This window comes from Anser cygnoides, chromosome 3 (genome assembly GCF_040182565.1).
Source record: "Anser cygnoides isolate HZ-2024a breed goose chromosome 3, Taihu_goose_T2T_genome, whole genome shotgun sequence".
Classification (NCBI taxonomy): domain Eukaryota; kingdom Metazoa; phylum Chordata; class Aves; order Anseriformes; family Anatidae; genus Anser; species Anser cygnoides.
Genome location: NC_089875.1, coordinates 121,432 through 148,945, shown reverse-complemented (window position 1 = coordinate 148,945; position 27,514 = coordinate 121,432). Strand labels below are relative to the sequence as shown.

The 27,514-nt window shown below is 50.6% G+C and overlaps 1 protein-coding gene across 11 annotated transcripts; it reads left to right on the top strand.

Annotated features, from left to right (window-relative positions):
- Positions 1-508: 508 nt before the first annotated feature.
- LOC136790288 (delta-1-pyrroline-5-carboxylate synthase-like) lies at positions 509-27,239 on the top strand. Of its 11 annotated transcripts, none has more exons than XR_010829874.1 (8): positions 509-972; positions 3,681-3,787; positions 3,881-4,025; positions 7,223-7,296; positions 7,522-16,281; positions 17,347-17,453; positions 17,547-17,691; positions 18,401-21,313. XR_010829874.1 is itself a non-coding variant. In XM_066993270.1 (5 exons), the coding sequence occupies exons 1-5, from the start codon at positions 14,197-14,199 to the stop codon at positions 21,326-21,328; spliced, it is 909 nt and encodes a 302-aa protein (XP_066849371.1). In that variant the 3' UTR covers positions 21,329-27,239. The 11 variants fall into 11 exon arrangements, 3 of the variants coding, with proteins under 3 accessions (XP_066849371.1, XP_066849370.1, XP_066849372.1); XR_010829873.1 differs by having other exon boundaries at positions 7,522-16,306; XR_010829871.1 differs by having other exon boundaries at positions 7,522-17,453; positions 18,401-20,962; positions 21,188-21,313.
- The last annotated feature ends 275 nt before the right edge of the window (positions 27,240-27,514 follow it).

Here is a 27,514-nt window from a genome sequence, read left to right as displayed (position 1 = left end):
GATACGCTTCATGATTGGCTGGGAACCCAGGGCGGAAGCGGCGTCACGGCTAGCCTTAACTCAGGGCGGAAACGCTCCGTGATTGGCTCGGAGGAACCCAGGGCGGAGGTGCCGTGCAGGGCTTGCCGGCACTATGGGCGGAAGCTGTCGGGCCGGGCCGCGCCGGGCTCAGCTCGGGTCGGGCCGCCGCGGCGCGGTGCCGCAACGAGGTTGGTGGTCGGCGCCGCCCCGGGCCGGGCCGGGCCGGGAGGGGGCCAGGCGGCGGGCGGTTGGGGCGCCACGCGGTCGGCGGCTTCTGCGGAAACGGCCCTTGTGCGGGGCGGGGGCGGCGCCGGAGCGGAGCGGAGCGGGCGTGCGGCGGGGTCTGCACTGCGCGGGGCTTCGGAGGGCTGGGGGAGAGGGGGGCGAAGCGGCGCGGGGGGGGGGCGGGCGGGCGCAGAGAGGGCGGCGGGGGGGGGGGGGCGGCTGCGTGCGCTTGGCCGACTCCCCTCTGGGGCGGATGGGCTGCTCCGTCCCGCGGCATGCTGGGAGCTGTAGTTCTGTGGCGCGCGGCCGGTCTTTCCCCGAGCCGGGGCCGCGGCCGGGGCCGGGCCGTGCGCGCCGGGAGGCGCAGGTTGCCGCTGGCTGCGAGCGCGGCTGCCGGCGGTGAGGCGAGCGAGAGCCTTCGGGGGCGCTTCCCCGGAGCGTCGGGCCGGGAGGGGTGGGGGCTGCGGCGGCCGGGCGCGGGTCCTCGCTGCGCTCGATCGTCGGGCTGCGCCTCGGAGGTTTTCCTCCCCCCGCGCGCTGACGGCCGGCTCTCTCCTTTCCCTGCGGCTCACCAGGGCAGAAGCAGCTCCCCGCCGCTGGGACCCCCGCGGGGTTTGTCGCCGAGCGAAGGTGGCGCGGCAGCTGAAGGGAGGAAAGCTGCAGCTGGCGTGCTGCAGTCGCAGGTTTCCCAGGAGAAAGAGCAGCCCGTCTGTCCCAGCTGTCCGGGTAAGTCGCAGCGACCTCCGGGTGAAATCCAGGCGTGAAGGGGATTTTGGTGGCTCTCTTAGACGGCTAGCCCTACCAAAGGTCGCATCGGTTACAAAAGGTAGTAGTAACCTTGCAGTTTGTGTGTTCTGTAACGTCTGTAGCACAATAAACTGGCAGGTGAAGAAATGAGCGGGTACAAATACACGTGACTCTACAGCTGAGATTAAATAACGTGCAGGTTCTTCTGCGTTTTGTCTTTCAAAGCGCGTTGTTTGACTCGGTGGTCCTTAACGATGATCCTCGGTGGTCCCTTCCAACTCAGGATATTCTATGATTCTGTTGTTGCCGAGCGCCTGAACTTTTTGCTCACATTACTGAGGAAAGGAATGGCTGTGCTTCTTCCCCACCCCCCTCTCTTTTTCTTTTTTTTTCCTCTCCTCTCCTTCCTCGATGACGGGGACTCGAAATGTTTTTCTCAGATGTCCATGTGAAAATTTAAAAAAAAAAAAAAAAAAAAAAAAAAAAAGAAGCTGATGGTGAACACTGACAGAATTGGGTGATACTTTCAAGGTAGAGGGCAAAGAACGTGGAAATTCCTAGTACGTTAGTGTTACTCTGTTAGCAAAACCGACGTACACGCCGCTTGCTGTTCCTAGTTTTTTGGTTTGGCCTGGTTTTCCTTTCAGAAGTCTCCCCGAAGGCCTTTGTGGACAAAACTTTGTCCCGCTTCAGCTTTAAGAATTATCCTAGAAACAATGAACAAGTGCTTGCAGGGCTTTATGGAACGCTAGTTGTGGTCAGTCAAGAACGACTTGGGAGGCAATTCCTTTCGTGGAATTGTAGAGTGATCGAGAGATCAAGGCCAGCGTTGTGAAGAAATAGTGCCAGGTTATAGTCACAGGTGACTGCCTTCTGAAGGGAACAGAGGCTCCCATCTGCAGACCAGACCATCTTTACCGAGAGCTTTTCTACCTGCCTGGGGCTTGGATCAGGGACATTGCTAGCGAGCTTACGAGCTTAGTTCAAACTTCAGATTATTCCTTACTCCTGCTCTTTCACGTGGGTACCAACAAGTTTGCAGCAAGAAGTCTGTGTTCAATCAAAATAAATTTCAGGGCCCTGGGAAGATAGCTAGAGGATTCAGAAGCACGGGTTATCGTCTAGCATTTTGGGATATATTAAACACAGTGTAGGCAGCTGGTCAAAAGAGGTGATTCTCCCACTGTATTTAGCGTTGGCGAAGCCTCTCCTTCAATATTGTGTGCGATTCTGGGCTCTACAATATAAAAAGAACGTTAAGATCCCTGAAAGCGTACAGAGGAGGGCAACAAAGCCGGTAAAAGGATTGGAAGGCACGCCCTGTGTGGACGCTACGGTACTTCTGCTAGCTCCTCGGAATTGTATATAGTCATGAGTAACGCTCCTGATTCTAAATACATAGTCTTTCCCTGCATATAAGCCGAACGCTATTCTACAATCGTTTGCTTCTTCCGGCAGTGGATTCTGTCTTTCAGTGATTTATGGGTACTTTACATGTCCTGGATATTGCTTTCCAGATACCTGGAGCTTGCTAGCTTTTCTGTCTCCCAGACGTGTGGCTGATAGTGGTCTAGTCTTGTGAGCTGTGCTGCCGTGAAGTCTGTCACCTGTTGATGTTGAAGGTACTTTTCTGGAAAGAGGAAGGTGGTAGGTACAGTTTCACACCAGGCCATCAACAAAATCACGTACTCTTTTTATCATCTCCAGACGTGTTTCCTTCGGTGGCTTCTGGACTTTGGTCCATATTGTAGGCCCCGAGAAGGAAGGAGGAGGTTGGCTTTTCATAACCACAATTTCTTCCAGCTGTTTCAGATGGATTTCATGGTTGATTCTAGTTGAAATGACTGCCTCAGGAAAAAAAAATAACAAAAATGGTAGTCCAAACAACTTATAAAAAAATAAAAATAAAAAACAAACGAAAACACCGCTCCCATTTCCTCACAGCTTATTCATTTGCTGTGGTATCTTCTTTATGGAAAGAAGTGTCCTTTCCTTCCCAAGCTGTAAAGGAAGAGTTCAGGTACTCTTCACTTGTGCGCTTTAATCTGTGACGTGTTTGTTCGCATAGAACTTCTGGGAAGTTTGGCGGTAGAGTTTAGGGTTTACATGTTAGGTAAACAGAAGTATCGCTCAACTCAGAACATAGTTAAATAAAAGTACAATATTTATTTAAAATGAATAAGTGTGTGTCTATAGTCTTGTGTCCTTTCTTTGCAGAACTCAATAGTTAGCCTTTATACATATTTCTAAGTTGCCCGGTTTATCAGTGTACAACACAGCATTCGGGAATATCATCTGAGATTTTAGGTGAAGAGGACTGTCCTTTGTTCAGTTGTGCACTCTTGTGTGTCAGCCCTGATTCTGAACCGTATAAAAGCTGGAAACTTCTTTCCGGTTTTCTCTCTAACCTCACTGAAGTGTGGGTACTTCCCAGCGTACGTGATACTATTCAGCATGTGGATATTCTGTTTCCTCACACTAGCTACAATTCCGGTGAAGTTACGCATCTTGAGCCTGCATGTTAGTGTTTCATCCTTTCAGTTCCACAAAAGGAGGGTTCAGTGGAAGTTTTGAATCCTGTAGAGTGGAATACAGGTTTTTAGCCTCAAAGGCTTTAGTTATTTTTCCCTGGTGAGCTTTGGAACAGAAGATATGTAACATTAACAATTTTTTATTATTCATTTCAGGACTCTTTGACAGCCCTCCTGGATCCGATGATGCAAAGCTCACTGACATATCCTACCCAGGAGACCAACAATCGGTGACGTTTGGAACCAAATCCCAGGTGGGAAACGTAAGTGATCAAAGTGGAGCAAGAATTCGTGTTGAGCATGGGGATTCAAATAACAAATGCATTTTCGGGAACTGGCTCTATCCTTCATCGCAGGTGAAAGCAGCTCTGTGGGCCCTCCAAGGAGGCACCTCTGCAGTGATTGCAAGTGGAACCCACCCAAAGATCTCGGGTCGTGTCATCACAGGTGTTGTGGAAGGGAAGAAAGTTGGAACTTTTTTTTCAGAGGTAAAACCTGCAGGTGAGTACGGAAGTAACATGTACATTGGGAGCTGTAGAGATTTCCTGGAAGTTTAGGGTCGAAATTTGGCTAGGCCTGCCTGTTCAACAAATGGGAAACTACGCTCTGCTTGACAAACGGCTTTTGAAAGGTAATTTTTAGTGTTGGAATAGAACATCTTGAATCCTCTGCTCGGGTTCCTTCCAGCTGATGACTTGCTGCATCAGACTTGCATTCAAAGAACTGGGTAGAATTTGTATTGCTTTTAGTCTTAGAGGTTATCATCTATTATTGAAGATTTCAGGGTGAAAGCGTGCATATAGAATGTACGGCTGAACTAAGATAGTGTGTAGTTTGGGTTTTTGTCTTAAGTTCTTTTAATGACTCGGTCTTTTGTTACCGTATGCAGGAATGTTTTCCTGCCTCTGGGTTGCTGTGACAATGTAACAAGGGCCGCAGAAAGTCAGACCAAAGATCGGTGGTCTTAGCAGAATGGAACGAGTATAGAGCGATACTTGTGACTTGCACTTTAAGACAAGCCAATGCCTTTGAGTATAAAAACGCTTAATGTGTTTCTTGTAAAAATCGGCCATATCCTTTGAACCCATGTAAACACTTAGCATCCGTGGGTCACAGCAGTCACGAGCCTTAACTAGGTATTGTGCGTAAACTCTGGAGCTAGCACTATGTGGAGAACTGATTCCTTTATTTTGTGTGTGTTTGTGGGCAGGAGGAGCGTTGAAGTTTGCTTCCTGCTAGCTTTTGATGCCCCCGCCTTCTGTATGGAAAGAGAACACGGGTGATCGATCTCTGTTCAACTTCTATGATATGAGACATCGTCTTTTCCCTCATCGTCTCTTTGTCACGTGAAAAAGTTTTTTTTTTTTCTTAGTCCTTTTCTACAGAAACTGTTCCAAAAGTTTGGCGATCCCTGTTTCTCTTGGCTGAAACTGTTTTTATTCTACTGTGACCTTTTTAAGATAGGCAAAAATAAAATTCTGCGTAGCATCCAAGATGCAAATGAACCTTCAGTTTATGAGATAGCGAGGCTAACTTTGAGTTTTGATCAGACTGGTGATGTTTCTTGTTGCCTTTCCTAGGCCTTTTCCAAAAGCTTAAACGTGTAAGTTGCTCTTCGACGCTGATGAGCATTGAGGTGATGTTTTCATAGGATTATGTGCAGTACCGAGGCCTGATTTTCCCCTTTTGCCTCTGCATTTCTTAACGTTTATCTGCTTTGAATTGTGCTTGCTATTTGGTTGCATAGCGGCTGCAAAGGAATCACAGGCTGGTTGAGGTCGGAAGGACCTCCAGAGGTCACCCGGTCCAACACCCCTGCTCAAGCAGAGCCACCCAGATCTGGTTTTCCAGGACCACGTCCAGACAGGTTTTGAAACCTCACAAAGACCGTGACTCCACGACCTCCCTGGGCAGCCTACGCTAGTGCTCAGTCACCCTCACAGCGAAAAAGTATTTACTGATGTTCAGGAAACCACAGGAGGAGGGGAACATCCTATGTTTCGGCCTGTGTCTGTTGCCTCCTTTTTTGTTCCTTGGGTACCAGTTAGAAAAGTCTGGCTTTGTCTTCCTTCCACCCTCCCTTCGTGTATTTACAGACGTCGATGAGATCCCCTCCAAGCCTCCTCTTCTCCAGGCCGAACGGTCCCAGCTCTCCCAGCCTGTCCTCATGGGAAAGGTGCTTCAGTCCCTTACCGTCCTCGTGGCCCTCCGTTGGACTCTTTGCAGTGTGTCCAGGTCTCTCCTGTACTGGGAGGCCCAGGCCCAGCACTCCAGGTGCGGCCTCACCGTTCCTGAGCAGAGGCGGAGGATCGCCTTTCTTGACCTGCTGGCAATACTTTGCCTAATGCCACCCAGGATACCCTCAGCTGCTTTTGCAGCAAAGGCACATTGCTGTTTCGTGTTCAAGTTGGCGTCCACCAGGAAACTTAGCTCCTTTTCCGAGAAGTTCCTTTCTGGGAAAAAGTGCGATATCAGCGCTTTTCACTTTGTCCTACTGCAATAAATTTGTATCAGCTATAAAGCTTTTCATCTTGTAACCCCACGTCTCAGACGATTACAAGTATGGTGAACAGCAAAAGTAAAGGTGAAATCTTACTGCGACCCTTCCTCTACCATGGAACGTGGTTACTCCCATTCTTTCTTTTGTCTTCTGTCTTCCAAAACACGCTTGAAATACTCAGGTACCTTTTTAAAATGAACTCTTATCTCCTCGCGTGTGTCACTTTTTTTCAAAGAACACGAAAATACGCTCTACTTTATAAAGTATGACCTCGCTTTAAAAAGCTGTTTTAACGCTCCTTAATTAAGTCTTCTTAATCAAGTGTCCGCTAGTTCTTTTCTTACCTCCTGTTATTTTCCTTAACGTGGGAATTCCTGCTCTGGCAATTTCTGTAGGACGCTTCTGAAATAGAAGTCCGGGCCTATTAGTCACATTTCAAGTCATCTGTCCTACAGACAATTTCAAGAGAGTTAAAAATGAAAACGTAGCTTATCCGTGAGCTACTTGAGAACTCCTTAGTGAAATGCTGCGTGAGCCTTTTGACTTGTTACTTCTGCTTCTGTTTCAAAACTTGTTCTGTATCGTTTCAGTTTGAGACAGGTTCTTTGATATCCACGCCAAGAAGAAAACCTTTCTTCTGTAGGAACCCTTCAGTGTGCACAGGGAGAGGCGTGGAGAGAGCAGCTATTCTGCAAGCTGTTACTCAGGCCGCTTTTGGCTTCCAGCGCCGTTTGTACATTCCCGTGTTGTTTTGCAATCTTTTCTCTTTTCGTTAGTTGTCTAATTAAACTTTTTCAAAGGATGCCTCCCTGTTTTCAGTTTTCTCCTACGCCCTGAGATTTAGCCGTCCTTGTATTCTTTTGCTCTTTGTCAAGTCTCTTTGATACAAGCTGTGTGCAGCTTTGATACGAGCTTGTTTGTCCCCTATGACCTGGATGATCTTGCTGAATCTCCGTGATGCCTTGAAAAGGGCTGTGCTCGGGGACCGTGGCAGCATTTTGGTATCTGATACAGATTTTCCTGTTCTGGCATACAGTGAATTTCTTTGATATGTCTATTAGGACCGTACCTGTTTTCCTGCTTTGAGTAAGGAGTTGGAAGATGAAAGGTTAGCGTTCGTTTCCTCCCACATGGGCTGTAACCTTTGTCTGCATGTCTTGTGGTTGTGTTTTGTTTGTTTGTTTGTTTGTTTTGGCAGGCCCTCCAGCAGAGCAGCAGGGTGAAAGGGCTCGAGCTGGTGGCAGGACCCTGGCAGCTCTGCAGCCTGCGCAGGTGAGAGAACAGTATGTGCTCACTCTTTAAGGTTGGGAACACGTGGCAAGTCTTAAAATACAGGTTTATAACACAAATGGGTCCTGGAAAAAATCAGCTGGCTCCAAGCATCCAGGGAGTCAAGACAGTGAGAAGATGTGTCAGTAGAAGTGAGCTGAAGTGAGCCAGATGTCAAACACCACGGACTTCATATAAGGATGCAGTTGAGAAACTTTTCTCTTTCAGAGAGCGGAGATTGATTGTTGTCTTGCTGACTTGTTACGTGATCACAGAGAAGAAATTCTCTTGGCAAACGAGAAGGACTTAGAAGAAGCTGAAAATAAAGGTAATATTATGGGTCCTTTCATGGTACTCCTGTTGTCATGAGCTTTTCTGGGCCTCAAAGGAAATGAGCAGAACTAGAATATTCCGTCACCTGCAATTGGATATTACGGCTGTCACAGGTTAGTGAGCCCAGGACTTTGTGAGCTTGTCAGTGGAAACAGCTGCAGCTTCCATAATTACATGAGAGATGTCTTCATCAGAGAAGACAGAGAGGCCTTTGAAAACAGCAACCCACGGCATTGTTTAAAAAAAAAATAAAAATCTAAATAAATAAATAAATAGCGTTTTCTTTTGCCAAAGGAGGCTCGCTTTAGGAATTGAATATAGCAAGTATCTGCCCTGTTATCGTCATGTATGAAATAGCATGAGTATCTCCTGGGCTGGTTAACGTAATGTTTGGCCCCTGTGGGGAAGGTTGTTACTGAAAAATGATGCTTTCCGGAACGAACCATGTTACCTTCTGACCGAGGAAAGTACAGTTCAGGCAGCATAGACTAAATCCGTTCTCTTGCGTTCGAGGGGTGCATCGAGAAGCTGGTCTTGGGCTAGAAAATGTGTGAAACTGGCACGTCACAAACTGTAATGCAGAGAGGTCTTTGATAACAAAAGCGTATTTCTGTTGGTGAGTTACTGGAAGGCTGCAAGAAGTCTTGCCTCAAAAGACTCTTATGAAATGAATTCTGTTGCCATCCCAATTTTTTTTCCTCTACGGGCACATTCTTGGGACTTGCTTCTGCAATGTCGAGAGTTATTCAGGGTTGGTTTTTGATACCCAGCGTAGAGAAGGAGTTAGCTTACGTTCAGGTGCTGCGGTTTCTGCACGTGTCTTATAACGTAGGTTCCCTGCTTAACTTGCAATTTATGAGGTTCCTACCAATGAGCACTTTCCTGTCCATGCCGAACGCAGCTGAGTTGCAGGCTACCATTAAACATCAAATGTTTGATATAGATTGCTAATAGCAAATCGCAACTGTTAAGAATATATGCTAAAAAAAATTAGCACAGAAAGTAGAAGCTCTAGGCTGTGAGTGGTCTGTCCCATACTGATACTGCATGTTTGCACCGAGGCAGAATGATTGCTTTCACTCGCTTGTGGAGCGATGAGTCTAGGCTCTCACTGCTAGTATTTTTAGCAAGACTGATTGAGCATTTCTCTAACATATGAGCAAGTGTTTGAGGAGCAAGTGATGGGTATGGGCACTTAGAAAGAGACTGCCAAAGGGCAGCTTCCTATTTTATAACTGAATTTTGTGAGCGTTGGTCCTCGTTTCATACTGAAGGGGAGTAGGCTCTAGTGAAGGGAGTATGTTCACGTGAAAGGAAAAGGCACTAGTCTCCCTCGTCTGGCATTATTACTTCCTTGCTGCTAGCTCTGTTCTTCATAGAAAGCCAGTATGTTTCCTCGTCACATTCTAGTCTGCCTGCCTAGACTTCAGCCTTTGCCTCCTGGGTCTCTTGCCTTGCATAGACAATCTCTCCCCTTCTCCTCTTCTTCTTCATCTCATTTGTAAACCTTTTATCAGGCTGATTCTTACTGCCTTCCCACCCCCACCCTCCGACCTTTTTCTATTTTTTCCTTTTTTTCTATTTTTTTTTTACAGACTTAGGATGGCTTGTCTTGTTAGTTACTTTTTTTCCTGCCAGCCCCCAGCCTCAAGTTCTCCGATGCGACTTCAGAGGATCATCTTTGATACCTCCGCATCTGAATAATACGGTTTCTGTCCCATGCTGTAGCTGACGGCAGGACGGACTCTGAGTGCAGAGGAGAGGTTGCTTCCTCCCTAGTTTCCTATTGCGTCTCATAGTGGTTTGGGTAAGCAATTTCAGAGGAAATTTGACTTCTCCGTGGAGCAGCGTGTGCCTGACAGCTAGCTGGAGACAGCACACACGGCATTGAGTCCGCGCTCCGAGTGCGGTCCTGAGTTGCAGTAAAGGTAAAACAATTGCAGACTGACGGTTTAGCTTCTAAGGAGCATCTACAGATAGCACGTTTGCCTCTGATGCTTAAAAGGCGAGGGTCCGAGATCACATTTCACGGACTGCTTCCTAGAGATTTCAAGAAATGCAATCGTTCTGAAGCACAGCCGCCCTCTGTTATTGTTGAAAGGGAACGAACTGCCTTGAGACCCGTTACGTGGGAGGGAACCGGGGGCGGAAGTGACGTCAGGGCGTGCCCTCACCGAGGGCCAAAACGGCTCCGTGATTGGCTGGACCGTGAGGGCGGATGTGGTGTCCGAGCGAGCCGTCAGTGAGGGCAGGAGCATTCCGGGATTGGCTGGGAGCCCAGGGCGGAAGCGGCGTCACGGCTAGCCTTCACTCAGGGCGGAAACGCTCCGTGATTGGCTCGGAGGAACCCAGGGCGGAGGTGCCGTGCAGGGCTTGCCGGCACTATGGGCGGCAGCGGCCGGGTCGGGGCGCCGAGGCGCGGTGCCGGTGCCGCCCCGGGCACGGAGTAGCGCGCACCCCGAGCACACGGCGCTTGCCAGCTTTACGGGAGCAGGTTATGTAGCGGGGCTACATAACACAGAACAGCTTCAGCTGTCGGGGGAGGGGAAGGCGACGGGGTCTGGCCGCGATGCCGGGGCAGCGGGAGCCTCTCCGGCTGCCGAGCTTCAACCTGCCGCACAGCTCAGCTCAGCGCCGCGCAGCCGTTTCCTCGCTCCGTTCCTCCAGTCCCCCCGCTCCGGGAAAGGCGGGAGAAGCGGGGGTGGGGTGGGTAAAGCGTGCGCGTTGAGATAAAGACAGTTTAATAGGACAGCAAATTAAGAGAAAGTAACGACAACAGCGTGTACGCACACGCAAAGCTACCGCCGCGCGCGTGTCCGGTTGCCCGGCCGGTTCCTGAGCAGCAGCCGCCCCCCAGCCGTCCTTCCCAGTTCCGGACGCCCCTTCGCGGCCAGCTCGGGTCGCCGTCCCGGTCGCGCCTCCTCCCGGCTCCCGGAGCAGACAAAGCGTCTCCCCTCCGGCCCGAGCGCGCTCAGCGCTCGCAGCCCCTCCTCGTGCGGCGGCTCCGCTCCCCCGCTCGCCGCGCCGGGCCGGCCGCCCGGGCCTTCCTTGCCGACGAGAGCGGCCCGGCCCGGCCTGCCGCGCGCAGGTCCCGCGGCGCTGCTCGGTGCCGCCGGGGCGGGCGGCCCGGGGCCCCGGCCAATGAGGCGGCGGGCGGCGGCGCGGCTCCGGGGAGAGGGGCGGGGCATGCAAATCACGCCGGAGGGGAGGGGAGGGGAGGGAGGGCGGGCGGGCGAAGGGGCGGGGCGAACGCCCAGAGGAGGCCGAGCTGCGCCAATCAGCGCGGAGCGGAGGTCGGGCGCAGGGGCTCGGTGGGCGGGGCACGCGGGCGGCGAGCCGCGGGGAGGGAGAGGCGGTGCCGGGGGCGGGGCATGCAAATTCCGCGCGGGGCCGAGCGAATCGGGCGCGCGGGGGCCCGAAGGGGCCTCTGGGAGGCCCCGGCGACGCGGCGGCGGGGCGCTCGGGGGTCGCGGCTGCGAGCGGAGCGCCCGAGAGTGGGCCAGGGCGGCGGGTTGAGCCCCGGGAGGGCGGGGGCGGGCGGTGGAGCAGCGGCCGTGAGGTGGGGGTGGTGGGCGCGGGAGGGGGTGCGTGTGTGCGAGGGTGAGTGAGCGCCGCTGCGCTTCAATGGCCGGCAGTAGTGGCGCGGAGGGTGGCGCAGCAAGCGGGGCGTTGCAGGGGCTTCCGGCGCCTGCCAGTGAATTAGCAGAGTAATTAGGGCCGCGCCCTCCCTTGGCGGGATGTTCGGGATTTTGGTTCGCTAAATGGAAAGGGATCCTGGCGTCCGTATCTGCATACTTGATCGTAGTGGCAGAAGTTTCGACGGCCCTTGGTTGTTGCATTATCCCCTGTGTAAAAGGACTGGTACAGCGGCTCACTGAAAGTGCGCTGTTGAAACAAATGACCGTGGAGCCACCACCTTACTCACGTAAGCCGATGATATTAGAGGGGATGGAAAGCAAAGAAGGTGAAGAAGAGGAAGAGATCTACCAAATTACACCGCAGAGAAAAGTTTTGCAAAAATCAACAGTTTATAAAGAAGAAAAGGGGGGAATTGTGGGAATAAAAATGTTGTTTTTGCAGAGTTACGTTGTTTAGAGGGAAGGAATGCGGTGTTGAGATAGGCTCGCAGTGATAAGAAAGCTTAACGGACAACCTTGTAAAATGCAGACAACCGGACCCCTCAGAGCAGCTAGGTGAAAATCACGGCGTCAAGTCAGATCAGTGAAGAAACATTACCGCTTCAAACAGTAAAAAAGTCAAAAGAAATTTGAAATTGAACAGGCCGGCAACTGAAGGCCACGTAGTGTCTGTGAAGCGTCGCATAGGTTGTGAACCCGGAATACCCAGTCAGTGGGGAAACAGGGGAGGGTCCCGGTCGTCGAGAAAGAAAGTACACAAACCGTACTGTGTGACTAGTAGGCGCGCTCCTGCTTGTGGGACGCGTGCCATTGCGATCGCGAATAAATTACTACTTCACTGAGATCCTCGCCTGAGCCTAAGCTACTGGCTACGGAGTGTTTCTCACGCTCCCTGCGCGTAATCCTGGCTACAATATACCGCGTTATCGAAGGTGCCTTTTAAACAACAGTGATAGAAACTCAGGGGGCGATAGTACTGACCCTGGGTGTGGAACTATCCACGCAGGGAATAATCCACGCTGCACCAAATATGGTAGCCACAGGAGCGCTAATATACATAGCGCGTGCCAGATGCGACGTGAGAATCCTGCACCTGGATGGCCTGTCCCAAATGGCGAGAGGTGGTACTGGCTACGTGGCAATAAAGCCAGGAAGGTGTTGCCCCTGGGATGGAAGGGAGCTTGCACCCTGGAGGCAATAATTCCAAACGTGACTATTATTGAAGACCCACAAAGCCAAAGCCCCCTTGAGACCACACGCAGGATTAAGCGGACTCCAGACAATTCTCTAGTAAAATTCTCTAGTATTTCACAGCTTTGCAAGGTGGTTTTTACCTTGGTGAGGGGTGGGTGAATTAGAAAAAGCTATTGTAAATATCTCCGCTATAACTGAAGAACTAGAAAATAAGTTTGATAAGTTTGCAAAAATAGTACCGTAGAATCGAATAGTATTCGATTCATTAATAACCTCATAAGGAGGAGCGTGCACTGTAATTAATGCTAGTTGCTGTATAGATGTAGATCAAACGGGACGGATTTGACTGATATTTGGGGGGAAAAAAAGGTATACTGGGGGGCGTGGGGGGGGGGAAGATCCTACATAGAGTAGCTCAAGATGACAGTTCCTGGGCATTTAGAAACATGTGGGAGAAACTAACTTCGTGGTTACCTGAACAGAATTGGCTCAAACAACTATTTGTTGGTATTGTAAAAATAATGGCGTTGTACGCCTCCCATCCCCCGTGACATCCGAAGAAGACTATTGCGCCTTAACGTTGGAGAAACTCAAGAGCGCGGTACGTGAAGAGGTGCAAAAACAACAGTAGGAGTAAGGAAAGGAGAGGAGGGAACTGTGAGAAACTGAGTTGTGTTTTTGCAGTAGAGAACTAATTTTCTGTATTCCGAGGTAGTTGTGCAGTCATAATGAGGAGAAACGCCACGTGGGTAAGCGGACAGTAGGCGGCCTCACTGTTCCGAAATAAGGCAGAAGCTTGAGGAAAAACAGGTTGAGCAGCGTGGGCACGGTAAAACAAAGATCACAGGTTCCTGAAACATAAGAAAGGGGGAAAAAAAAAAAAGGAAATACGAAGGGAGAAATTAAAGGGTTGAAAAAGAAGTAAGATTGTACATACATGGGACAGAGGAGCGTCGAGTAGCTTGTGAACCTGCAGTACTCGGCCAGTGAGGACACAGGGGAGGGGATCGGGCGTCGGGGAACAGGGACTAAAAGTTGATGCTGTGCTTACTGCAATGCGCTCCTGATCGGCAGGACGCCCGCCACTGCAACCGCGAATAAAATAGCCTCAGAGAAGATCGCGTGTCAAGAAAATTATTTGAGTTGTTTCTCGCAGACAGACTTGACGAGAGAGGACCAAGAACACCCGCGCCTTCTTTAAAAATAAATAAATAAATAAATAAATAAAAAGGCAGCACAGGGGCAGCCTCAGGGTCGCCTTCCCACAGGGAAGCGGCGCCGTGATTGGCTGGACCGTGAGGGCGGATGTGGCGTCACGGCTAGCCTTAACTCAGGGCGGAAACGCTCCGTGATTGGCTCGGAGGAACCCAGGGCGGAGGTGCCGTGCAGGGCTTGCCGGCACTATGGGCGGAAGCTGTCGGGCCGGGCCGGGCCGCCGCGGCGCGGTGCCGCAACGAGGTTGGTGGTCGGCGCCGCCCCGGGCCGGGCCGGGCCGGGAGGGGGCGAGGCGGCGGGCGGTTGGGGCGCCACGCGGTCGGCGGCTTCTGCGGAAACGGCCCTTGTGCGGGGCGGGGGCGGCGCCGGAGCGGAGCGGAGCGGAGCGGGCGTGCGGCGGGGTCTGCACTGCGCGGGGCTTCGGAGGGCTGGGGGAGAGGGGGGCGAAGCGGCGCGGGGGGGGGCGGTTGCGTGCGCTTGGCCGACTCCCCTCTGGGGCGGATGGACTGCTCCGTCCCGCGGCATGCTGGGAGCTGTAGTTCTGTGGCGCGCGGCCGGTCTTTCCCCGAGCCGGGGCCGCGGCCGGGGCCGGGCCGTGCGCGCCGGGAGGCGCAGGTTGCCGCTGGCTGCGAGCGCGGCTGCCGGCGGTGAGGCGAGCGAGAGCCTTCGGGGGCGCTTCCCCGGAGCGTCGGGCCGGGAGGGGTGGGGGCTGCGGCGGCCGGGCGCGGGTCCTCGCTGCGCTCGATCGTCGGGCTGCGCCTCGGAGGTTTTCCTCCCCCCGCGCGCTGACGGCCGGCTCTCTCCTTTCCCTGCGGCTCACCAGGGCAGAAGCAGCTCCCCGCCGCTGGGACCCCCGCGGGGTTTGTCGCCGAGCGAAGGTGGCGCGGCAGCTGAAGGGAGGAAAGCTGCAGCTGGCGTGCTGCAGTCGCAGGTTTCCCAGGAGAAAGAGCAGCCCGTCTGTCCCAGCTGTCCGGGTAAGTCGCAGCGACCTCCGGGTGAAATCCAGGCGTGAAGGGGATTTTGGTGGCTCTCTTAGACGGCTAGCCCTACCAAAGGTCGCATCGGTTACAAAAGGTAGTAGTAACCTTGCAGTTTGTGTGTTCTGTAGCGTCTGTAGCACAATAAACTGGCAGGTGAAGGAATGAGCGGGTACAAATACACGTGACTCTACAGCTGAGATTAAATAACGTGCAGGTTCTTCTGTGTTTTGTCTTTCAAAGCGCGTTGTTTGACTCGGTGGTCCTTAACGATGATCCTCGGTGGTCCCTTCCAACTCAGGATATTCTATGATTCTGTTGTTGCCGAGCGCCTGAACTTTTTGCTCACATTACTGAGGAAAGGAATGGCTGTGCTTCTTCCCCACCCCCCTCTCTTTTTCTTTTTTTTTCCTCTCCTCTCCTTCCTCGATGACGGGGACTCGAAATGTTTTTCTCAGATGTCCATGTGAAAATTTAAAAAAAAAAAAAAAAAAAAGAAGCTGATGGTGAACACTGACAGAATTGGGTGATACTTTCAAGGTAGAGGGCAAAGAACGTGGAAATTCCTAGTACATTAGTGTTACTCTGTTAGCAAAACCGACGTACACGCCGCTTGCTGTTCCTAGTTTTTTGGTTTGGCCTGGTTTTCCTTTCAGAAGTCTCCCCGAAGGCCTTTGTGGACAAAACTTTGTCCCGCTTCAGCTTTAAGAATTATCCTAGAAACAATGAACAAGTGCTTGCAGGGCTTTATGGAACGCTAGTTGTGGTCAGTCAAGAACGACTTGGGAGGCAATTCCTTTCGTGGAATTGTAGAGTGATCGAGAGATCAAGGCCAGCGTTGTGAAGAAATAGTGCCAGGTTATAGTCACAGGTGACTGCCTTCTGAAGGGAACAGAGGCTCCCATCTGCAGACCAGACCATCTTTACCGAGAGCTTTTCTACCTGCCTGGGGCTTGGATCAGGGACATTGCTAGCGAGCTTACGAGCTTAGTTCAAACTTCAGATTATTCCTTACTCCTGCTCTTTCACGTGGGTACCAACAAGTTTGCAGCAAGAAGTCTGTGTTCAATCAAAATAAATTTCAGGGCCCTGGGAAGCTAGCTAGAGGATTCAGAAGCACGGGTTATCGTCTAGCATTTTGGGATATATTAAACACAGTGTAGGCAGCTGGTCAAAAGAGGTGATTCTCCCACTGTATTTAGCGTTGGCGAAGCCTCTCCTTCGATATTGTGTGCGATTCTGGGCTCTACAATATAAAAAGAACGTTAAGATCCCTGAAAGCGTACAGAGGAGGGCAACAAAGCCGGTAAAAGGATTGGAAGGCACGCCCTGTGTGGACGCTACGGTACTTCTGCTAGCTCCTCGGAATTGTATATAGTCATGAGTAACGCTCCTGATTCTAAATACATAGTCTTTCCCTGCATATAAGCCGAACGCTATTCTACAATCGTTTGCTTCTTCCGGCAGTGGATTCTGTCTTTCAGTGATTTATGGGTACTTTACATGTCCTGGATATTGCTTTCCAGATACCTGGAGCTTGCTAGCTTTTCTGTCTCCCAGACGTGTGGCTGATAGTGGTCTAGTCTTGTGAGCTGTGCTGCCGTGAAGTCTGTCACCTGTTGATGTTGAAGGTACTTTTCTGGAAAGAGGAAGGTGGTAGGTACAGTTTCACACCAGGCCATCAACAAAATCACGTACTCTTTTTATCATCTCCAGACGTGTTTCCTTCGGTGGCTTCTGGACTTTGGTCCATATTGTAGGCCCCGAGAAGGAAGGAGGAGGTTGGCTTTTCATAACCACAATTTCTTCCAGCTGTTTCAGATGGATTTCATGGTTGATTCTAGTTGAAATGACTGCCTCAGGAAAAAAAAATAACAAAAATGGTAGTCCAAACAACTTATAAAAAAATAAAAATAAAAAACAAACGAAAACACCGCTCCCATTTCCTCACAGCTTATTCATTTGCTGTGGTATCTTCTTTATGGAAAGAAGTGTCCTTTCCTTCCCAAGCTGTAAAGGAAGAGTTCAGGTACTCTTCACTTGTGCGCTTTAATCTGTGACGTGTTTGTTCGCATAGAACTTCTGGGAAGTTTGGCGGTAGAGTTTAGGGTTTACATGTTAGGTAAACAGAAGTATCGCTCAACTCAGAACATAGTTAAATAAAAGTACAATATTTATTTAAAATGAATAAGTGTGTGTCTATAGTCTTGTGTCCTTTCTTTGCAGAACTCAATAGTTAGCCTTTATACATATTTCTAAGTTGCCCGGTTTATCAGTGTACAACACAGCATTCGGGAATATCATCTGAGATTTTAGGTGAAGAGGACTGTCCTTTGTTCAGTTGTGCACTCTTGTGTGTCAGCCCTGATTCTGAACCGTATAAAAGCTGGAAACTTCTTTCCGGTTTTCTCTCTAACCTCACTGAAGTGTGGGTACTTCCCAGCGTACGTGATACTATTCAGCATGTGGATATTCTGTTTCCTCACACTAGCTACAATTCCGGTGAAGTTACGCATCTTGAGCCTGCATGTTAGTGTTTCATCCTTTCAGTTCCACAAAAGGAGGGTTCAGTGGAAGTTTTGAATCCTGTAGAGTGGAATACAGGTTTTTAGCCTCAAAGGCTTTAGTTATTTTTCCCTGGTGAGCTTTGGAACAGAAGATATGTAACATTAACAATTTTTTATTATTCATTTCAGGACTCTTTGACAGCCCTCCTGGATCCGATGATGCAAAGCTCACTGACATATCCTACCCAGGAGACCAACAATCGGTGACGTTTGGAACCAAATCCCAGGTGGGAAACGTAAGTGATCAAAGTGGAGCAAGAATTCGTGTTGAGCATGGGGATTCAAATAACAAATGCATTTTCGGGAACTGGCTCTATCCTTCATCGCAGGTGAAAGCAGCTCTGTGGGCCCTCCAAGGAGGCACCTCTGCAGTGATTGCAAGTGGAACCCACCCAAAGATCTCGGGTCGTGTCATCACAGGTGTTGTGGAAGGGAAGAAAGTTGGAACTTTTTTTTCAGAGGTAAAACCTGCAGGTGAGTACGGAAGTAACATGTACATTGGGAGCTGTAGAGATTTCCTGGAAGTTTAGGGTCGAAATTTGGCTAGGCCTGCCTGTTCAACAAATGGGAAACTACGCTCTGCTTGACAAACGGCTTTTGAAAGGTAATTTTTAGTGTTGGAATAGAACATCTTGAATCCTCTGCTCGGGTTCCTTCCAGCTGATGACTTGCTGCATCAGACTTGCATTCAAAGAACTGGGTAGAATTTGTATTGCTTTTAGTCTTAGAGGTTATCATCTATTATTGAAGATTTCAGGGTGAAAGCGTGCATATAGAATGTACGGCTGAACTAAGATAGTGTGTAGTTTGGGTTTTTGTCTTAAGTTCTTTTAATGACTCGGTCTTTTGTTACCGTATGCAGGAATGTTTTCCTGCCTCTGGGTTGCTGTGACAATGTAACAAGGGCCGCAGAAAGTCAGACCAAAGATCGGTGGTCTTAGCAGAATGGAACGAGTATAGAGCGATACTTGTGACTTGCACTTTAAGACAAGCCAATGCCTTTGAGTATAAAAACGCTTAATGTGTTTCTTGTAAAAATCGGCCATATCCTTTGAACCCATGTAAACACTTAGCATCCGTGGGTCACAGCAGTCACGAGCCTTAACTAGGTATTGTGCGTAAACTCTGGAGCTAGCACTATGTGGAGAACTGATTCCTTTATTTTGTGTGTGTTTGTGGGCAGGAGGAGCGTTGAAGTTTGCTTCCTGCTAGCTTTTGATGCCCCCGCCTTCTGTATGGAAAGAGAACACGGGTGATCGATCTCTGTTCAACTTCTATGATATGAGACATCGTCTTTTCCCTCATCGTCTCTTTGTCACGTGAAAAAGTTTTTTTTTTTTCTTAGTCCTTTTCTACAGAAACTGTTCCAAAAGTTTGGCGATCCCTGTTTCTCTTGGCTGAAACTGTTTTTATTCTACTGTGACCTTTTTAAGATAGGCAAAAATAAAATTCTGCGTAGCATCCAAGATGCAAATGAACCTTCAGTTTATGAGATAGCGAGGCTAACTTTGAGTTTTGATCAGACTGGTGATGTTTCTTGTTGCCTTTCCTAGGCCTTTTCCAAAAGCTTAAACGTGTAAGTTGCTCTTCGACGCTGATGAGCATTGAGGTGATGTTTTCATAGGATTATGTGCAGTACCGAGGCCTGATTTTCCCCTTTTGCCTCTGCATTTCTTAACGTTTATCTGCTTTGAATTGTGCTTGCTATTTGGTTGCATAGCGGCTGCAAAGGAATCACAGGCTGGTTGAGGTCGGAAGGACCTCCAGAGGTCACCCGGTCCAACACCCCTGCTCAAGCAGAGCCACCCAGATCTGGTTTTCCAGGACCACGTCCAGACAGGTTTTGAAACCTCACAAAGACCGTGACTCCACGACCTCCCTGGGCAGCCTACGCTAGTGCTCAGTCACCCTCACAGCGAAAAAGTATTTACTGATGTTCAGGAAACCACAGGAGGAGGGGAACATCCTATGTTTCGGCCTGTGTCTGTTGCCTCCTTTTTTGTTCCTTGGGTACCAGTTAGAAAAGTCTGGCTTTGTCTTCCTTCCACCCTCCCTTCGTGTATTTACAGACGTCGATGAGATCCCCTCCAAGCCTCCTCTTCTCCAGGCCGAACGGTCCCAGCTCTCCCAGCCTGTCCTCATGGGAAAGGTGCTTCAGTCCCTTACCGTCCTCGTGGCCCTCCGTTGGACTCTTTGCAGTGTGTCCAGGTCTCTCCTGTACTGGGAGGCCCAGGCCCAGCACTCCAGGTGCGGCCTCACCGTTCCTGAGCAGAGGCGGAGGATCGCCTTTCTTGACCTGCTGGCAATACTTTGCCTAATGCCACCCAGGATACCCTCAGCTGCTTTTGCAGCAAAGGCACATTGCTGTTTCGTGTTCAAGTTGGCGTCCACCAGGAAACTTAGCTCCTTTTCCGAGAAGTTCCTTTCTGGGAAAAAGTGCGATATCAGCGCTTTTCACTTTGTCCTACTGCAATAAATTTGTATCAGCTATAAAGCTTTTCATCTTGTAACCCCACGTCTCAGACGATTACAAGTATGGTGAACAGCAAAAGTAAAGGTGAAATCTTACTGCGACCCTTCCTCTACCATGGAACGTGGTTACTCCCATTCTTTCTTTTGTCTTCTGTCTTCCAAAACACGCTTGAAATACTCAGGTACCTTTTTAAAATGAACTCTTATCTCCTCGCGTGTGTCACTTTTTTTCAAAGAACACGAAAATACGCTCTACTTTATAAAGTATGACCTCGCTTTAAAAAGCTGTTTTAACGCTCCTTAATTAAGTCTTCTTAATCAAGTGTCCGCTAGTTCTTTTCTTACCTCCTGTTATTTTCCTTAACGTGGGAATTCCTGCTCTGGCAATTTCTGTAGGACGCTTCTGAAATAGAAGTCCGGGCCTATTAGTCACATTTCAAGTCATCTGTCCTACAGACAATTTCAAGAGAGTTAAAAATGAAAACGTAGCTTATCCGTGAGCTACTTGAGAACTCCTTAGTGAAATGCTGCGTGAGCCTTTTGACTTGTTACTTCTGCTTCTGTTTCAAAACTTGTTCTGTATCGTTTCAGTTTGAGACAGGTTCTTTGATATCCACGCCAAGAAGAAAACCTTTCTTCTGTAGGAACCCTTCAGTGTGCACAGGGAGAGGCGTGGAGAGAGCAGCTATTCTGCAAGCTGTTACTCAGGCCGCTTTTGGCTTCCAGCGCCGTTTGTACATTCCCGTGTTGTTTTGCAATCTTTTCTCTTTTCGTTAGTTGTCTAATTAAACTTTTTCAAAGGATGCCTCCCTGTTTTCAGTTTTCTCCTACGCCCTGAGATTTAGCCGTCCTTGTATTCTTTTGCTCTTTGTCAAGTCTCTTTGATACAAGCTGTGTGCAGCTTTGATACGAGCTTGTTTGTCCCCTATGACCTGGATGATCTTGCTGAATCTCCGTGATGCCTTGAAAAGGGCTGTGCTCGGGGACCGTGGCAGCATTTTGGTATCTGATACAGATTTTCCTGTTCTGGCATACAGTGAATTTCTTTGATATGTCTATTAGGACCGTACCTGTTTTCCTGCTTTGAGTAAGGAGTTGGAAGATGAAAGGTTAGCGTTCGTTTCCTCCCACATGGGCTGTAACCTTTGTCTGCATGTCTTGTGGTTGTGTTTTGTTTGTTTGTTTGTTTGTTTTGGCAGGCCCTCCAGCAGAGCAGCAGGGTGAAAGGGCTCGAGCTGGTGGCAGGACCCTGGCAGCTCTGCAGCCTGCGCAGGTGAGAGAACAGTATGTGCTCACTCTTTAAGGTTGGGAACACGTGGCAAGTCTTAAAATACAGGTTTATAACACAAATGGGTCCTGGAAAAAATCAGCTGGCTCCAAGCATCCAGGGAGTCAAGACAGTGAGAAGATGTGTCAGTAGAAGTGAGCTGAAGTGAGCCAGATGTCAAACACCACGGACTTCATATAAGGATGCAGTTGAGAAACTTTTCTCTTTCAGAGAGCGGAGATTGATTGTTGTCTTGCTGACTTGTTACGTGATCACAGAGAAGAAATTCTCTTGGCAAACGAGAAGGACTTAGAAGAAGCTGAAAATAAAGGTAATATTATGGGTCCTTTCATGGTACTCCTGTTGTCATGAGCTTTTCTGGGCCTCAAAGGAAATGAGCAGAACTAGAATATTCCGTCACCTGCAATTGGATATTACGGCTGTCACAGGTTAGTGAGCCCAGGACTTTGTGAGCTTGTCAGTGGAAACAGCTGCAGCTTCCATAATTACATGAGAGATGTCTTCATCAGAGAAGACAGAGAGGCCTTTGAAAACAGCAACCCACGGCATTGTTTAAAAAAAAAATAAAAATCTAAATAAATAAATAAATAGCGTTTTCTTTTGCCAAAGGAGGCTCGCTTTAGGAATTGAATATAGCAAGTATCTGCCCTGTTATCGTCATGTATGAAATAGCATGAGTATCTCCTGGGCTGGTTAACGTAATGTTTGGCCCCTGTGGGGAAGGTTGTTACTGAAAAATGATGCTTTCCGGAACGAACCATGTTACCTTCTGACCGAGGAAAGTACAGTTCAGGCAGCATAGACTAAATCCGTTCTCTTGCGTTCGAGGGGTGCATCGAGAAGCTGGTCTTGGGCTAGAAAATGTGTGAAACTGGCACGTCACAAACTGTAATGCAGAGAGGTCTTTGATAACAAAAGCGTATTTCTGTTGGTGAGTTACTGGAAGGCTGCAAGAAGTCTTGCCTCAAAAGACTCTTATGAAATGAATTCTGTTGCCATCCCAATTTTTTTTCCTCTACGGGCACATTCTTGGGACTTGCTTCTGCAATGTCGAGAGTTATTCAGGGTTGGTTTTTGATACCCAGCGTAGAGAAGGAGTTAGCTTACGTTCAGGTGCTGCGGTTTCTGCACGTGTCTTATAACGTAGGTTCCCTGCTTAACTTGCAATTTATGAGGTTCCTACCAATGAGCACTTTCCTGTCCATGCCGAACGCAGCTGAGTTGCAGGCTACCATTAAACATCAAATGTTTGATATAGATTGCTAATAGCAAATCGCAACTGTTAAGAATATATGCTAAAAAAAATTAGCACAGAAAGTAGAAGCTCTAGGCTGTGAGTGGTCTGTCCCATACTGATACTGCATGTTTGCACCGAGGCAGAATGATTGCTTTCACTCGCTTGTGGAGCGATGAGTCTAGGCTCTCACTGCTAGTATTTTTAGCAAGACTGATTGAGCATTTCTCTAACATATGAGCAAGTGTTTGAGGAGCAAGTGATGGGTATGGGCACTTAGAAAGAGACTGCCAAAGGGCAGCTTCCTATTTTATAACTGAATTTTGTGAGCGTTGGTCCTCGTTTCATACTGAAGGGGAGTAGGCTCTAGTGAAGGGAGTATGTTCACGTGAAAGGAAAAGGCACTAGTCTCCCTCGTCTGGCATTATTACTTCCTTGCTGCTAGCTCTGTTCTTCATAGAAAGCCAGTATGTTTCCTCGTCACATTCTAGTCTGCCTGCCTAGACTTCAGCCTTTGCCTCCTGGGTCTCTTGCCTTGCATAGACAATCTCTCCCCTTCTCCTCTTCTTCTTCATCTCATTTGTAAACCTTTTATCAGGCTGATTCTTACTGCCTTCCCACCCCCACCCTCCGACCTTTTTCTATTTTTTCCTTTTTTTCTATTTTTTTTTTACAGACTTAGGATGGCTTGTCTTGTTAGTTACTTTTTTTCCTGCCAGCCCCCAGCCTCAAGTTCTCCGATGCGACTTCAGAGGATCATCTTTGATACCTCCGCATCTGAATAATACGGTTTCTGTCCCATGCTGTAGCTGACGGCAGGACGGACTCTGAGTGCAGAGGAGAGGTTGCTTCCTCCCTAGTTTCCTATTGCGTCTCATAGTGGTTTGGGTAAGCAATTTCAGAGGAAATTTGACTTCTCCGTGGAGCAGCGTGTGCCTGACAGCTAGCTGGAGACAGCACACACGGCATTGAGTCCGCGCTCCGAGTGCGGTCCTGAGTTGCAGTAAAGGTAAAACAATTGCAGACTGACGGTTTAGCTTCTAAGGAGCATCTACAGATAGCACGTTTGCCTCTGATGCTTAAAAGGCGAGGGTCCGAGATCACATTTCACGGACTGCTTCCTAGAGATTTCAAGAAATGCAATCGTTCTGAAGCACAGCCGCCCTCTGTTATTGTTGAAAGGGAACGAACTGCCTTGAGACCCGTTACGTGGGAGGGAACCGGGGGCGGAAGTGACGTCAGGGCGTGCCCTCACCGAGGGCCAAAACGGCTCCGTGATTGGCTGGACCGTGAGGGCGGATGTGGTGTCCGAGCGAGCCGTCAGTGAGGGCAGGAGCATTCCGGGATTGGCTGGGAGCCCAGGGCGGAAGCGGCGTCACGGCTAGCCTTCACTCAGGGCGGAAACGCTCCGTGATTGGCTCGGAGGAACCCAGGGCGGAGGTGCCGTGCAGGGCTTGCCGGCACTATGGGCGGCAGCGGCCGGGTCGGGGCGCCGAGGCGCGGTGCCGGTGCCGCCCCGGGCACGGAGTAGCGCGCACCCCGAGCACACGGCGCTTGCCAGCTTTACGGGAGCAGGTTATGTAGCGGGGCTACATAACACAGAACAGCTTCAGCTGTCGGGGGAGGGGAAGGCGACGGGGTCTGGCCGCGATGCCGGGGCAGCGGGAGCCTCTCCGGCTGCCGAGCTTCAACCTGCCGCACAGCTCAGCTCAGCGCCGCGCAGCCGTTTCCTCGCTCCGTTCCTCCAGTCCCCCCGCTCCGGGAAAGGCGGGAGAAGCGGGGGTGGGGTGGGTAAAGCGTGCGCGTTGAGATAAAGACAGTTTAATAGGACAGCAAATTAAGAGAAAGTAACGACAACAGCGTGTACGCACACGCAAAGCTACCGCCGCGCGCGTGTCCGGTTGCCCGGCCGGTTCCTGAGCAGCAGCCGCCCCCCAGCCGTCCTTCCCAGTTCCGGACGCCCCTTCGCGGCCAGCTCGGGTCGCCGTCCCGGTCGCGCCTCCTCCCGGCTCCCGGAGCAGACAAAGCGTCTCCCCTCCGGCCCGAGCGCGCTCAGCGCTCGCAGCCCCTCCTCGTGCGGCGGCTCCGCTCCCCCGCTCGCCGCGCCGGGCCGGCCGCCCGGGCCTTCCTTGCCGACGAGAGCGGCCCGGCCCGGCCTGCCGCGCGCAGGTCCCGCGGCGCTGCTCGGTGCCGCCGGGGCGGGCGGCCCGGGGCCCCGGCCAATGAGGCGGCGGGCGGCGGCGCGGCTCCGGGGAGAGGGGCGGGGCATGCAAATCACGCCGGAGGGGAGGGGAGGGGAGGGAGGGCGGGCGGGCGAAGGGGCGGGGCGAACGCCCAGAGGAGGCCGAGCTGCGCCAATCAGCGCGGAGCGGAGGTCGGGCGCAGGGGCTCGGTGGGCGGGGCACGCGGGCGGCGAGCCGCGGGGAGGGAGAGGCGGTGCCGGGGGCGGGGCATGCAAATTCCGCGCGGGGCCGAGCGAATCGGGCGCGCGGGGGCCCGAAGGGGCCTCTGGGAGGCCCCGGCGACGCGGCGGCGGGGCGCTCGGGGGTCGCGGCTGCGAGCGGAGCGCCCGAGAGTGGGCCAGGGCGGCGGGTTGAGCCCCGGGAGGGCGGGGGCGGGCGGTGGAGCAGCGGCCGTGAGGTGGGGGTGGTGGGCGCGGGAGGGGGTGCGTGTGTGCGAGGGTGAGTGAGCGCCGCTGCGCTTCAATGGCCGGCAGTAGTGGCGCGGAGGGTGGCGCAGCAAGCGGGGCGTTGCAGGGGCTTCCGGCGCCTGCCAGTGAATTAGCAGAGTAATTAGGGCCGCGCCCTCCCTTGGCGGGATGTTCGGGATTTTGGTTCGCTAAATGGAAAGGGATCCTGGCGTCCGTATCTGCATCCTTGATCGTAGTGGCAGAAGTTTTGACGGCCCTTGTTTGTTGCATTATCCCCTGTGTAAAAGGACTAGTACAGCGGCTCACTGAAACTGCACTATCGAAAGAAATGACCGTGGAGCCACCACCTTACTCACGTAAGGCGATGATATTAGAGGGGATGGAAAGCAAAGAAGGTGAAGAAGAGGAAGAGATCTACCAAATTACACCGCAGAGAAAAGTTTTGCAAAAATCAACAGTTTATAAAGAAGAAAAGGGGGGAATTGTGGGAATAAAAATGTTGTTTTTGCAGAGTTACGTTGTTTAGAGGGAAGGAATGCGGTGTTGAGATAGGCTCGCAGTGATAAGAAAGCTTAACGGACAACCTTGTAAAATGCAGACAACCGGACTCCTCAGAGCAGCTAGGTGAAAATCACGGCGTCAAGTCAGATCAGTGAAGAAACATTACCGCTTCAAACAGTAAAAAAGTCAAAAGAAATTTGAAATTGAACAGGCCGGCAACTGAAGGCCACGTAGTGTCTGTGAAGCGTCGCATAGGTTGTGAACCCGGAATACCCAGTCAGTGGGGAAACAGGGGAGGGTCCCGGTCGTCGAGAAAGAAAGTACACAAACCGTACTGTGTGACTAGTAGGCGCGCTCCTGCTTGTGGGACGCGTGCCATTGCGATCGCGAATAAATTACTGCTTCACTGAGATCCTCGCCTGAGCCTAAGCTACTGGCTACGGAGTGTTTCTCACGCTCCCTGCGCGTAATCCTGGCTACAATATACCGCGTTATCGAAGGTGCCTTTTAAACAACAGTGATAGAAACTCAGGGGGCGATAGTACTGACCCTGGGTGTGGAACTATCCACGCAGGGAATAATCCACGCTGCACCAAATATGGTAGCCACAGGAGCGCTAATATACATAGCGCGTGCCAGATGCGACGTGAGAATCCTGCACCTGGATGGCCTGTCCCAAATGGCGAGAGGTGGTACTGGCTACGTGGCAATAAAGCCAGGAAGGTGTTGCCCCTGGGATGGAAGGGAGCTTGCACCCTGGAGGCAGTAATTCCAAACGTGACTATTATTGAAGACCCACAAAGCCAAAGCCCCCTTGAGACCACACGCAGGATTAAGCGGACTCCAGACAATTCTCTAGTAAAATTCTCTAGTATTTCACAGCTTTGCAAGGTGGTTTTTACCTCGGTGAGGGGTGGGTGAATTAGAAAAAGCTATTGCAAATATCTCCGCTATAACTGAAGAACTAGAAAATAAGTTTGATAAGTTTGCAAAAATAGTACCGTAGAATCGAATAGTATTCGATTCATTAATAACCTCATAAGGAGGAGCGTGCACTGTAATTAATGCTAGTTGCTGTATAGATGTAGATCAAACGGGACGGATTTGACTGATATTTGGGGGGAAAAAAAGGTATACTGGGGGGCGTGGGGGGGGGGAAGATCCTACATAGAGTAGCTCAAGATGACAGTTCCTGGGCATTTAGAAACATGTGGGAGAAACTAACTTCGTGGTTACCTGAACAGAATTGGCTCAAACAACTATTTGTTGGTATTGTAAAAATAATGGCGTTGTACGCCTCCCATCCCCCGTGACATCCGAAGAAGACTATTGCGCCTTAACGTTGGAGAAACTCAAGAGCGCGGTACGTGAAGAGGTGCAAAAACAACAGTAGGAGTAAGGAAAGGAGAGGAGGGAACTGTGAGAAACTGAGTTGTGTTTTTGCAGTAGAGAACTAATTTTCTGTATTCCGAGGTAGTTGTGCAGTCATAATGAGGAGAAACGCCACGTGGGTAAGCGGACAGTAGGCGGCCTCACTGTTCCGAAATAAGGCAGAAGCTTGAGGAAAAACAGGTTGAGCAGCGTGGGCACGGTAAAACAAAGATCACAGGTTCCTGAAACATAAGAAAGGGGGAAAAAAAAAAAGGAAATACGAAGGGAGAAATTAAAGGGTTGAAAAAGAAGTAAGATTGTACATACATGGGACAGAGGAGCGTCGAGTAGCTTGTGAACCTGCAGTACTCGGCCAGTGAGGACACAGGGGAGGGGATCGGGCGTCGGGGAACAGGGACTAAAAGTTGATGCTGTGCTTACTGCAATGCGCTCCTGATCGGCAGGACGCCCGCCACTGCAACCGCGAATAAAATAGCCTCAGAGAAGATCGCGTGTCAAGAAAATTATTTGAGTTGTTTCTCGCAGACAGACTTGACGAGAGAGGACCAAGAACACCCGCGCCTTCTTTAAAAATAAATAAATAAATAAATAAATAAAAAGGCAGCACAGGGGCAGCCTCAGGGTCGCCTTCCCACAGGGAAGCGGCGCCGTGATTGGCTGGACCGCGAGGGCGGATGTGGCGTCACGGCTAGCCTTAACTCAGGGCGGAAACGCTCCGTGATTGGCTCGGAGGAACCCAGGGCGGAGGTGCCGTGCAGGG

Coding starts and splice junctions, on each gene's coding strand:
- LOC136790288 (XM_066993269.1), top strand. CDS start 14,197: ATGCTGGGAGCTGTAGTTCTGTGGCGCGCGGCCGGTCTTTCCCCGAGC. Junction 14,648..17,346: donor CGTCTGTCCCAGCTGTCCGG/GTAAGTCGCAGC, acceptor TATTCATTTCAG/GACTCTTTGACAGCCCTCCT. Junction 17,454..17,546: donor CCAAATCCCAGGTGGGAAAC/GTAAGTGATCAA, acceptor CCTTCATCGCAG/GTGAAAGCAGCTCTGTGGGC.